Source organism: Pelmatolapia mariae, linkage group LG3_W (assembly GCF_036321145.2).
Source record: "Pelmatolapia mariae isolate MD_Pm_ZW linkage group LG3_W, Pm_UMD_F_2, whole genome shotgun sequence".
In the NCBI taxonomy this organism is placed as follows: Eukaryota; Metazoa; Chordata; class Actinopteri; order Cichliformes; family Cichlidae; genus Pelmatolapia; species Pelmatolapia mariae.
In genome coordinates this window covers 56,092,457-56,105,924 of record NC_086229.1, presented here as the reverse complement: position 1 = coordinate 56,105,924, position 13,468 = coordinate 56,092,457, and the positions used below count along the sequence as shown (strand labels likewise).

General features: G+C 42.8%; 1 protein-coding gene across 1 annotated transcript in view; it reads left to right on the top strand.

The window, feature by feature from the left end:
• The window catches only part of LOC134623791 (scavenger receptor cysteine-rich type 1 protein M160-like), a 28,079-nt gene extending 20,176 nt beyond the window's left edge, over nucleotides 1-7,903 (top strand). The window contains exons 5-14 of the mRNA XM_065470196.1: nucleotides 1,358-1,487; nucleotides 1,797-2,102; nucleotides 2,179-2,463; nucleotides 3,247-3,552; nucleotides 3,631-3,912; nucleotides 5,802-6,107; nucleotides 6,185-6,325; nucleotides 6,665-6,994; nucleotides 7,590-7,672; nucleotides 7,775-7,903. Coding sequence (XP_065326268.1) covers nucleotides 1,358-1,487; nucleotides 1,797-2,102; nucleotides 2,179-2,463; nucleotides 3,247-3,552; nucleotides 3,631-3,912; nucleotides 5,802-6,107; nucleotides 6,185-6,325; nucleotides 6,665-6,994; nucleotides 7,590-7,672; nucleotides 7,775-7,903 — 2,298 coding nt within the window. The remainder of the gene's footprint in view (nucleotides 1-1,357; nucleotides 1,488-1,796; nucleotides 2,103-2,178; nucleotides 2,464-3,246; nucleotides 3,553-3,630; nucleotides 3,913-5,801; nucleotides 6,108-6,184; nucleotides 6,326-6,664; nucleotides 6,995-7,589; nucleotides 7,673-7,774) is intronic.
• The last annotated feature ends 5,565 nt before the right edge of the window (nucleotides 7,904-13,468 follow it).

The following is a 13,468-nucleotide window of genomic DNA, read 5'->3' as shown; positions in this document are numbered from 1 at the left end:
TGTTCAGGTAAGCCTATCAGTGAGATCAACATCATTATCATATCAACGCCGGTAGGGTAGACAATGGGTGTTTTCCGTTACACTAACTTCTGCTTTCTCACATCCTCTCCCCTCCTGTCACCTGTAAATTGTTCCCTTTTTTCCAACATGATGGATCATCCACTTCCTTAAATGCACCTGGAGGAGATGAGAACACAGGTCTATTCTAAATGGGAATTTTGGAATTTGTGTTCTTTAATTAGGTTCAACACCCACCTGCGGCTTCCTGCCAAACAAGAACTCAAAGGCAGAAAATCCCAGCTATCCCAATTGTGTTCATCCTCATGAATGAACTTATGAATCATGTACTTTAAAGTCTTATTCAGCTGCTCCACCACCCCGTCAGTCTGTAGGTAGTAGATGGTGGTCCGTACAGATTTAATGTGCAGTAATTCATACAGATCATGTGTGACACATGAACATTGCTGTGGTCAGTCAGTATCTCTTTTGAGACGCTGGCTCGTGAGATGACCCGAAATTGTGCCTGCACCACAGGCTTTGCAAAAATGATGGGCATGGGCACTGTCTCAGGATATTGCGTTGTATAATCCACCAGAACCAATACAAAGCAATATTCCCGTGCACCCCGGTGAAATTGCCTAATGAGGTCCATGCCATTTCACTAAACGTGACCTCCATTGATGGTAACAGGCACAAAAATACTTTTGGTATGGGTGTTTGGCTCACAAGTTGACACACAGGGCTGAACACAGACCATCCCCCTAGATGTCCAGCTAAGAAATTCCGGCCATGTTCACTTCAGCGTTTTGTCACATCACTGCCGTTGGGTTATGATGAGCAGCCTGGAAAAATCATTTTTTGGCAGATTTTTGGCACCAACAACTGGGTGTATTCCGCTTTCTTGCAAGTGTCACGACAAACTTGATGCAGCCTGTCTTTGATCAATACAAAATGCGGGTAGCTCAGTGCTGTGTCAGAGCATGCCATGTGACAATCAATTTTCATCACTTGGTCAAAGGCTGAGCCTAGAATTTCATCGTGAGATTGCTCTACTGGGAAAGCTCCTATAAAGTAAACCAGGCTGACCTCCAAAGAATGCCCTGCTGTCGCCTCCTCCCCAGAGTTGGCATTGAATAACCTTGTGTAACCACTGAGTTGTCCTTGTATTTTGTCTGTAATAGCTCTATGAGTTAGGTGTGTCCCCATACACACACCAAATCTCCAACCACCTTGCCTCCAACAATCCACCTGGCCAAACCAGGTTTTGGTGGATCATGGACTGCGTGCAGTCTGAGTCAACCATAGCCTGCAGTATATCCCTTTAGCACCTTGCCAGCACACAATATGTTCCTCTCAGATTCAGGAAGGGTGTCGGAGAGCTGGCAACATGGATTACCTTTCCCGCCTTCATCAGCAGGCAGTCACGACAAACATGTCCCAGCTGCCGCACCTCCAACACTTCTGCACCAACATTTATGCAGCCCCCGGTGGGTGGTTGCTGATGAGTGTTAAGCTTGGACATCGTGGTGTACTTATCATCATGACACTCACCTGGTTGGCGGAGTTCCCTGCTTTCCACTTTTCAATGTACTCCATGCCAGAGACGCTCACTCCCTGCCAGGCTTTTGTGATTAAAGTTCCTGACTTTAATAAAGTCTCATGTTTTTATGTGAAAACATTTGCCGATTGAGTCAGCTTTTGGGTCCCCTCTACGTACCGGCCATTTGATAAGTTGTTTGTCTTGTGTGTCTGTTGTCTCTGATCTCTCTCTCTTTGATCTTCCCTGATCTCTCCAGACTCTGTCAGGCTGCTGAATGGTTCCAGTCTGTGTTCAGGCAGACTGCAGGTGAAGTCTAACCAGAAATGGTCCTCAGTGTGTGAAGCTGACTTTGACCTGCAGGATGCAGAGGTGGTCTGTAGGGAGTTTAGCTGTGGGCCTCCTTTGGTCCTCCAAGGAGGGCTCTATGGAGAAGTGGAGGCTCCAGTGTGGAGCAAAGAGTTCCAGTGTGAAGGCCATGAGTCTGCTCTCCTGGACTGTAGAAGCGCAGGCTCAGCTAGAAACAGCTGCTCACCTGGCAAAGCTGTTGGACTCACCTGCTCAGGTAGAAGAGGAGCTGCAGCTTTGATTGGTTCAAACTCACTTTATTCTTTCACTGATGACTCTCTGCTATCTGTTAGAGCCTGTCAGATTGGTTGGAGGAGCAAGTCGCTGTGCAGGTACACTGGAGTTCAACCACCAGGGAAACTGGAGCCCAGTATCTGGTTTTGGCTGGAGCCTGAAGGAAGCAGCTGTTGTCTGTGAACATCTGGGCTGTGGCTCTGTTGTTTTTGTAGGACAGAGAGACGACTACTTAAGGGGAGATCGTATGAACATCAACCCTGACTGTGTTCATTCTGGACCTGCTCTGAAGGACTGTGCAACATTAGGTTACTCCAGTTACGACTTGGATCTCAAGTGTTCAGGTAAGCCTATTAATGATATCAACTATGACATCATCGGAGCTGTGTAGCATGGACAAATGGTGCTTTTCATACTACGCTATCCTGCATCCTCACATTAAGTTGCAAACAGATAAAGCGACTGAACATCAGAACTAAAAACACTGATCCTTACATGAACTAGAAGATGTAAAGGAAATATGAAGTAATTATTAAAAACAATAAAAGTAATAATGTTGCTAATAATTAGCTCTGTCAGTCAGGTCACTTCTCTAAATGAATAAAGGCCTGTTGGATTTTATTGGCTATCAGAGAAGATGCTGTGTGACATTGGTAGTTGGTCTGACAGCTGAGCTAGCTGAGCAGCACCTCATAATTAACTGACATCTCTTCACACCGAAGCTCTGGAAGCAAAGATATCTTATTTGGAAGTTGCAGCTCCTCTGTCCTCACATCTCTGTCACATCCTCATTGAGAGTGACTGGCATTTGAGGAAAGGATGGAAGTGAAAGAAGTGAGGAGACCCCATAGCATGATGACAGACAATCTAAGGCTTGAGCCCAGTAAAAGTTCTGTTTGATAATTGCACCTGTTTTTGCTGTCACTTTTTAGTTTGCCCACTTTTATCCACTTTTATTCAGCTGCGTGTCTGTTACCGTTGTGTGTTTGTGCTTTCGATTTATTGTTGGACTTCTGACTTTTATATGCTAAAAGTTTGAATAAGTGAATAGTTGTTTGCTGCCACCTTTTTCTTGTGTGTCTGTTGTCTCTGATCTCTCTCTGTTTGATCTTCCCTGATCTCTGCAGACTCTGTCAGGCTGCTGAATGGTTCCAATCTGTGTTCAGGCAGATTGCAGGTGAAGTCTAACCAGGAATGGTCCTCAGTGTGTGAAGCTGACTTTGACCTGCAGGATGCAGAGGTGGTCTGTAGGGAGTTTGGCTGTGGGCCTCCTTCAGTCCTCCAGAGGGCGCTCTATGGAGAAGTGGAGGCTCCAGTGTGGAGCAAAGAGTTCCAGTGTGGAGGCCATGAGTCTGCTCTCCTGGACTGTAGAAGCTCAGGCTCAGCTAGACACAGCTGCTCATCTGGCAAAGCTGTTGGACTCACCTGCTCAGGTAGAAGAGGAGCTGCAGCTTTGATCTGGTTCAAACTCACTTTATTCTTTTACTGATGCCACTCTGATTTCTGTTCAGAGTCTCATGTCAGGTTGTTGGGAGGAGCCAGTCGCTGTGCAGGTACACTGGAGGTGAAACACCTGGAAGAATGGAGACCAGTGCATGGCTCTGATTGGACCCTGAAGGAAGCAGCTGTTGTTTGTGAACATCTGGACTGTGGCTCTGCTGTTTATGTAGGAGAGAGAGAAGACTTCTCATACAGATCCGTGTGGGAGATCAAACCTGACTGTGTTCACTGTGGTCAAATTGAGTGCGCAACATCAACTCCTTTATCCTCCATCCTGGATCTCACCTGCTCCGGTAAGGTTCAGTGGCATCATCAATGACATAATCAGAGCTGGGTCCAGTAGACATGGGCTACATTTAAATGATCAAAACATCTACCTCTCATCTTTTCCTACCCACTTTTAGATGATCTCAGTGAACACTGTCTTGACATCAAGGACAGTGTGTTGGAGAGTTGATTAAGAGTTGGGAAAAGATAAGAGTGGCGTGCAGAGATTCCAACTGCATTGACACTTGACTCCTAAATGTCACTGACTACAAGGTTCAGACGCTGGACTACAAATTGCATGTCTTACTTCAGCCAGATATATTTTACCTCTGTTTTTTGATGCATGTTAAATTAATGAGAGCAGCCTGGGAAAACTATGCCTTCATTACAAAGGCCAGAATTTTAAAGGAAAATGAACATAAGGGGATAGATTTACTGAAGCAGAAGAAAACATGTTTTGGTGTTAAAAACCTGCTGTGAGGATCTACCTAAGAGGCACAGTACCATTGGCTGAGAGGATGGGGCTGTTTCTCAGGCTGGCCTGACTGCAAAAGCAGGAGTTTCATTTTCAGAGCACAAAATCTAGGGAGGAAAGTACCTAAATGAATCAGGCACAGTGAGACATATTCAGGTCTGCAAAAAGCTGTTGCTTTTATTGTTCATTTATTTAGAATAAGAGTCAGAGATGTTATCAGAACAAGTGTGTAATTATCAGAGGTGGATGGTTCAGAGCCGTGAGCACAGGGCCAAAACTGGCTCTGTGCTGTAGATCTTCACTCTGTAATGCTGGAAATTCACAGAAACGCTTCATGCAGCTGTCCTCTGATTAACCCTGATCTCGAACTGAGTCTCCATCCTTAGGACTTCACACAGTCCCAGCAGTTTCTACCAGCATAGTTCTCCTGATACCACAAACATGATGATCCTCCTTCAGCCTCATCTCATTAATCTAAGCTGCATCACTGTTTTCCACACAACAGTAAAACCTGAGCTCACACTCCTGCATCATTCTCTCCCTCATTGGCTTTGCTGGTTTCTGAGCTGCTCTCTGCAGATTGCTGGTTATTCCTGAAGTGAACTGGCTGCTGTTTGTATGGTGATGGTGTACTGTTAGTAGAACACCCTGCGACTGCAGCATCACAGTAATTTACCCCAGTTAGTAAATCTGTCTCGTAGCCAGTAAAACGTTCCTGCTGTTCCTGCTGCAGAGATGATCCAGTGGAACTCGTTTCCTCCTCCTTGTTTAAGATTTCTGTGACCTCTATCCCCACTGATGCCAGCTGAGCAAGAGTAAACATGAATCCATGATCATCATTTAGGCTGAGTCACCTCTGCAGACATTACAGATGAAGACTGGATCATCCAGAACAGAAAAATTCCGATCAGCTCACAGGGCTCATAATCAGACTCAGAGTTTCTATAAATCTACGTTCTTCACATGCAGCAATAACAGTGACCAAATGTTTTTCCAGCTGTGTGATGTTTGATTATGCAGATCTGAATCATGCAAACAGATAAACATCAGAACTAATAACACTGATCCTTACATGAACTAGAAGATTTGAAGGAAATATGAAATAATGAACACAACAGTAATAATGCTGCTAATAATTAGCTCTGTCAGTCAGGTCACTTTTCTAAACAAATAAAGGCCTGTTGGATTTTATCAGCCTATCAGAGAAGACATTGTGTGATGTTGGTAGTCGGTCTGACAGCTGATCCAGCTGTGCAACAAGTCATAACTAACTGACATCTCTTTGCACTGAAGCTCTAGAAACAAGGATTTCTAATGTGGAAGCTTCAGCTCTATCTTAAGCTCCTTTAGCTTTTTTGTTGGACCTCTGACTTTTATATGCCAAAAGTTTGAATATGTGAACAGTTGTTTGCTGTTATTGTTTTCTTGTGATCTCTGCAGACTCTGTCAGGCTGCTCAATGGTTCCAATCTGTGTTCAGGCAGACTGCAGGTGAAGTCTAATCAGAAATGGTCCTCAGTGTGTGAAGCTGACTTTGACCTGCAGGATGCAGAGGTGGTCTGTAGGGAGTTTGGCTGTGGGCCTCCTTTGGTCCTCCAAGGGGCGCTCTATGGAGAAGTGGAGGCTCCAGTGTGGAGCAAAGAGTTCCAGTGTGGAGGCCATGAGTCTGCTCTCCTGGACTGTAGAAGCTCAGGCTCAGCTAGACACAGCTGCTCGCCTGGCAAAGCTGTTGGACTCACCTGCTCAGGTAGAAGAGGAGCTGCAGCTTTGATTGGTTCAAACTCACTTTATTCTTTTACTGATGACTCTCTGCTTTTTATACAGCGCTTGTTGATGTCAGGTTGGAGGGAGGAGCCAGTCGCTGTGCAGGTACACTGGAGGTGAAAGTGAGAGAATGGAGACCACTGGCTGACTATGGCTTATTCCGAGAAGATGGATATCTTACCTGCGAACATCTGAACTGTGGCTCTACTGTTTCTATAGGATTTAGACAAGATTTCTCATACAGTTCTGTGTGGAAGATTAAACATGACTGTATTCAATCTGGATCTACTCTGAGAGAGTGTGTGAGATCAAAAATATCAGGAAGATCACAAATGATTCCAGGAAAACATATATTAGACAGTGTCACCTTTCTGGATGTCACCTGCTCAGGTAATGATAAATGATATCATGTACGTCTGTGATGATCACAATGATGCTCAGCAGTTTCTGTTGGACTGAACTGTAAAGTTTGTGGAAGTTTCCACAGACATCACTTTCTCTTTCTTGATTGGAAATTTCATTGTCTGTGTGTGTTTACAGAAGTGCTGGTTCAGCCAATCATCTCTGTGTCTTCCTCTATGGATATGGTGTCTGAAGCCCAGCAGCATTGGCTTCAGCTTTTTAGAGGCTCCAGCTTCAACATCAGCTGCTCCATTCAGCCACAGTACCCTGGAGGCTTCTTCCAGCTCACCTTCACTTCCTCCAACACATCATACAACTACACCCGGCCAGCTGTCAATCACTCTGCCCACTTCCTGTTTCCTGCTGCAGAGCCCGCCCACCAAGGAAGTTACAGCTGTCTTTATCACGTACACGCTTTGTCACATAGCTTCTACTCTGAAAGCCACCAGCTGTCTGTGTCTGTCTCAGGTAAGCTGAAGCAGAAACTCACATGTTCTATAAAACCAAACTTATAGAAAGTATTTAAACCGGAGCATAAAGTGCAGGACAGAGCATGTTTTGTTACTACTGTAACTGTGGTCACTCATTAGTGGATCTGTTCATGTTCAGAGGATCATTATTCTGCTAAAATGTCCTCTTCAGATTCAGCTTCAGCTTTCACACAAATGCAGAGTTGAAGCAAACACTGAAAGATGTCCAGTCTCTGAGGCAGCGAAGCAACAGCAAACCATAACATGTCCACCTCCATGCTTTACAGCGGCTTTCAGCTTCCTCTCCTATAAATCTGTCTTTGGTCTAAATCAAATATGTGTGCTGTCACTGTGGCCAAACGCCTCCATCTCTGCTTCCTGTGTTCAGAGCACATTATTCCTAAAGCTTCTCTGTGACTGATGATCTTTGACAAACTGTAGTTTGTCTCTGATGTTCTTCTTGGACAGTAATCTTACAGACACAGCAAGCAGCTCCATGTGGAAGTGATGCTAAAAGATTTCACTGCAGTTTGTGTTTAATAGCAGCTGTTGGACTCATGATGACTGTGAATGTGTTTGATCAGATCCTCCAGATCCCACAGGTTTCATCATCAGAGCGGTCGTCCTACCACTGATTCTGCTGCTGGAGAATCTTGTCCTGTATTTCTACTGTAAGGTACTGAACATATGTTTGTATCTGACAAGCCCTCAGGCTGTTTATTGAGCTAAAGAGAGGAGCAATGAAGTCAGTCTGATGTGTGCTCCTGTGTCTCTCCAGGCCAGCAGGGGGAGGAAGCTGGGCAAACAGGAGAACATTGAGCTGGTTGACCGAAACCTCGGTGGTGGTGCAGCTGAAGGAGGGCCGGCTGAAGAGGAAGGAGTTCAGGGAGCAGAAGAGGACCTCTGAGAAGTTCATCTCACATCCTGATGAATTTCTGAGCTGACTCACAAGTGACTATCCCATCGGCTGAGTCAAAGATTCTACTTTTTCTATTGAAGATCCATTAAAGCAATCAGGCTGGAATTATTCTGTAGTTTTCTTACCATTAACATTAAAATACCTAAACCATAAATGTTTTTATGCATCTCTCTGGATTTTCTGATCTCCATGCCAACTGTTTCCTGCTAAACATATTAAATGCAGTTTGAATTTCAGGTGCTTTTACTGGTTCCGCTCTCCCAGTTAAAATCAAGAGGTGACGGGTTGTGTTCAAACTTTTTCAGAAGAAAGTACAGGAAAAAAAATCTCTCATTTAAAAAGATTTAATCATGTTCATATTATCATACTACTGATTCTAATATCTAGATTGGGACATTTGGCCCAGAGAATATCTCTTTGACATCGCTTTTATTCTGTCTTGGCTATTCTGGTATTCTATCTCATGTATGCATATTTATATGTATACATGTATACATGTCCACATGCATACCTGTGTGTGTGTGTGTGTGTGTTTGTATATGTATATGCATTTATATGTATATATATGAGAGTCTGCTTGTGTGTGTGTGCGTGTGTGTGTGTGTGTGTGTGTGTGTGTGTGTGTGTGTATATATATATATATCTACCGATATCGATCGATCGATCGGGTGCAACAATACACAAAATTCACAGTTCAGTTCGGTTTGATCATTTGGTGTCACGGTTCAATATATATTTTCGATACAAAAAATGTTCATGCCTTTTTTAATTTGTAATTTATTAAAATTATAGATATGTCTTTTAACTCAAACGTACAGTTTTTAAATTAAATGTTGCTGAAACAACAAAATAATAAAAACATAAATGTATCTCATGGAGAAATCACTCATCTGTGGAAAAGAGAGTTTATTACTGAGAAATGGCTCTTTCCAAAATAAAAGCTATTTTGTCGACAGCAATAAAAGTAGCAATTGCCCTGTCTATTTTTTTTTTTGTCCTCATTGAATCATGTGCTAATAGCTGTCTAAATAACTCGGGTAAAGTTTGTAGCATGCGTTCTTGTTGTTGTTTTTGTCTGCTTCCACTTGTGTTTGCACTAGGGTGATGTCGGCGTAAATATGCAGTCATATTCATGGTGTTCCCACCGATGTAATTGAGCATTACGTGGCACATCCAACATACTTTTGTACTTTTGGCCATGACACACTTACCATCAGGGTCATACTTCACATGGAAACCAAAATAGATCCAAATGCCAGATCTGAATGACCGTGGAGGAGGTTCAATTTTGGGTAGCGTTGAGGCAGTTGCCATGTTGCAATGAGCTTAACTTCTGTCTTGCTAGCTTGAGTGAATTCATTCATTCGTCAGTGGATGTACGCTTGACAATGCAGCCTAGGTGGAGTAGTTGAACGCAGATCCACTGAGCTCTCAGCACAGACAGCTTCTTGTTTTATTGCTGCTGGCCTCTGTGAGCTGCCAAACAAATTTCGTTTTATAACTACAATGACAATAAAGTTCTTTATCTTATTGTCAGAAGAAAAGTTGATAAAATAAATTAAAAATTTTGTATTGTTTAATACATATGTGTACTGAACCAAAAGCACTGTATAAAACAGTTGAATACAGGTACATGTATTGTTGCACCGCTAATATACATATCTATGTTTTGTAATTTTTTTTTTACCTCATTTATTTACTTCTTTCTTTTATTTGATTACATTATCCCTCCATTCGGCACTTTGGGCAACTCTTGTAAATGTGCTATACAAAAAAGCTGACTTGACTTGATTGTATTTATTTATCGCCAACTAACAACATCTACCAGCAAAAGCTATTTTACATTGTAAGGAAGAGATCAAACAACCCCAACAATCAGACATTCGCTGTGAGCAAGCACCTGTGCAATAGTCGAAAGGAAAAACTCCCTTTAACAGGAAGAAGCCTCCAGCAGAACCAGGCTCAGGAAAGTGCGGCCATCTGCTGCATTGTATCACTTCCTTTTCCTGTTCCAACACACAGTGGTGCTTTTGTGTAGTTTATCTTTGTATTCAATTTAATTAAAAACTAATAGTGGTAACTGCTTATTTCATTGTTTAATCTTCACGTGCTTCATCCAAAGCACACTCTCTGTGCACTCACCCACTAATTATTGTTACAGTATTCACTCACTGTGTTTTTAGGGATTTGCTTGCTTAGCAGCCTGTAGCCGACTCGCTAGCAGCATGCCTTCTTCACCTGTCCCTCCTGCACTTTCCTGCTCATTGCGTCAGATGTTTAATTACGCCTCCGCTTCTTTTAGCAGTAATGATGCTACCTAGCCAGGCCTCTGTAGCCGGTGCAGGCAAGGCCCCGCTAGCTTCCCCCGTCAGATAGTTCCGAGCAGCCAGGGAAATGGGATGGCTGGGTGACGGTGAGAAGGAAGCATAGTCCTAACCTGTCAAACTCTCGGTTAAACAGGTATAGGTATATATAAAAAGTGTGTGAGTAGGCTTTTCAAGTGTATGTCCATTCCTTGTGTTTCTTGGCCCACACAAATCTCCTCTGCTTTCTGCTTTTGTCACGGTCCCTGTGCCTCACCGGCTGATTCCGCATTAGGCAACATGTCTTTGTTTTTGTTCTCCCTCTCCCTCTTTCCCCTGCCACGGCGGTGCTCACTGCGGGCTCCGCCCCTGGCCCACGCACCTGTGCTCTTCATCACACCTGTCGCTGTTTACTGCAATCAGAAGGGCCTTTTAAGATGGCAGACCTATACTACTCATCGCTGGAACGTTGAGCCACCCGTGTTAGTGCTTCAGCAATCTGCCTAAGTCTGTGAGTTTCCCTGTGATCTAGAGCTAATTGGATTTTTCTATGTGTGTGTGTGTGCGTAGATTCCCCCCGGACCCGTCCCTGTACCCCCGAGTGAGCGAGAGGAGCGACTGGAGGAAAAGGAGTGGGATTGTTGGCTGAGAGAGCGGAGTGTGGTTTTGGACCCTTTCCCTTCCCCTCGCACCCTGGAGCCCCGGACCCCTTCCCCGAGTACCTTGTATATATATTCACCCGGTGGCACCACTGTAAATGAACGCACTATCAGTTTCTGCAAAGGTCTCCTGGTCTGCGCCTGAGTCAGTTTACAAAACCATGTCAGCTTTTCCTTAGTAGTGGTTTCTTAGCAGGTATTTGACCATAAAGACCTGATTTGCTCAGTCTCCTATGAACTAGAGATGAGTTTAATAAATTATTTTTCCAATTAAAATCAATTTTAGCTTGAATAACGCAATATCGATTCATTAAATCCTGAATTGATTTTTAAATATAAATGCATTTTGCCAGAAACGCCAGAATCTCAAGTTAAAGCTCACAAAACAACCACCGAACAGCGAAAACAGCAAATAGAAAAAGGTAAATGTATTAACAAAAGATGCAAACACAGATCACTGATCGTTCAACCGACATCAGATACATGGACACACTGTCTGTGCTGAAAGCCAACATCTCACAGATTCTGATGCTGCAGGTGTTGTCACTCTCGGATCAAAATTCACTGAACCAGCAGCAAAAGAAGATCCAAACTACATTTCACGTTTGATAAATATCGTCATTAATTGCCTCTGACTTTGGCTCCTTTCACCACAATAAAATCATACTACCCACACAGTTTCCCATCTCAAATCTCTGTTTTCTGCATTATTCGCTTGGTTATTTCACACAAGTCTATCATTGTTTACAGTGCTGTCGGATGCATTTTTAATTTTTTTTTTTTTTTGCAAAAGGCTTAGCTTTGTCTCTAATAAATCCTCTGTAACTTTGCTTCACTTCAGCAGCATCAGGTAATGTTCTTATGTTGATTCATTGTTTTCTTCTATTTTTGATCTACAGCGGAATATTTCAAGGGGGTTATGTGCTATAAAAATCAGGCAAGGAAAGTCTCCTTTATGTTTTTCTGTGTTTTATCCTCAGTTACTTTGACACAAAGTACTCTGCTGTGATGCTTACACCTTTGATGAAGTATCAAAAGTGTCAGCTTTGCTTTGGCTTAATTTTTGGGAAGCTGACAGGTTGTCCATGTTTTATACAGTCATTGGACAGGAACACCTTTGCTGCTGCAGTGAGTCTGTGTTTTGATAGTTTTCTCCATAACATTTCTCTTTTGCCACTGTTGTCCAGAGTGCTGACATTACTGAAAAAATATAGGCAGAATATAAGTTATTGCATTAAAAGCTGTCTAGAAATATAGCATCTGACTTTATATTTTCTAGTTTTTTGGTTTCATGTTGGTTCTCTTTTTCGTCTCCAGTCTGTGTTCTGTCTTCAGCATCTCCTGTTGTTTGTCTGATCTGTGTTTTGTCTCCCCAGCCTGTGTGTGTCCATGTCTTTTTTTCTCAGTCCCAGTGTCTTAGTTTGAGTCTCATTGTGCATTACTTCCAGTTTTATTTTCAAAGTCTCTTGTCCTGTGTGCATTGTGTTGTTTTTCTCTCTCTTTTTATTCTGTTATCAGAGTTATTATAAACATTTTTTGCAATTCTCTATCCTGAATACTATCCTCACATTTAGTGGAGGAAGAAACTTTAAAAACTGGATTTTCTAAGGAAACTGCTCACATTTTGAAAGTGCAAAAAAAACAAAAAAAAAACAACCCCCCCCCAAAAAAAAAAACAAAAAACAACAACAACAAAACAACAAAAAAACCCAAAACAAAGATGGTATAAAAAACAATGAGGCGACTACTAAATGTCCAGTTGCTGGCCTTATAGACAACATGAGGAGTGATTCACCCTGAAGGTGTCAGGCTTGTAAAGTAACCTCTTTCATGTGGTGGACCAAGACAGACAAAGCAGGGGATCGAACCAGTAACCATATACAGGGGTGAGATGACCCTTCTTTATGACCAGCAGGAAGTCAACACAACACTCACTCACACATACCCGTGCTCGCACGTGCATGCACACACACAGTGCCTTACGACACAACAATGGGAGTTGTGTAAAAACTGTATGCTTTTCAATAAAAAGGCTGCAGGCGGAGGCCGGAGTCGGAGTTGTCTGAGTACAGGTGCAGAGTGCTGCTCTAAGATTCCAACTGGGCTTCAATTGCGTATGTTAAAACCGATCAATCGCAGTATGTCTTGCTTGGTTCACGGTAATAAGTCTCTGAACCAGCGGGGCCTGCAAGCGCAGACCCAACAGTGGACAAGAACGATTTTTTGCAGTAACAGAAATAATCTGTGTGGCATCTTAATCTGACATCTGATCATTTTGTGAATAGTTGTACAAAAACCACCTGAGGCATTGCTGCATTTTAATGTAAATAGTTGTGTATAAGCTTGTTGTTTGGTGCATTTTTGCTTAATTTTGAGTTTGTATTTGCATTTCAAGTTGTGAAAACAGTTTCTTACTCACAATGATTTCATGCCCATTTTGTTAATGCTGTTCGAGTCTGTGTGCGATGACACCCAAATACAGACACGAAGGCAGAAGAACAGAAAATAATAATAATATGGTGGAAAAAACACAAATGAACACGAAAATCATAAAAAGCAAAAACGGGAAATTGTGGTGGAAATAACACTGG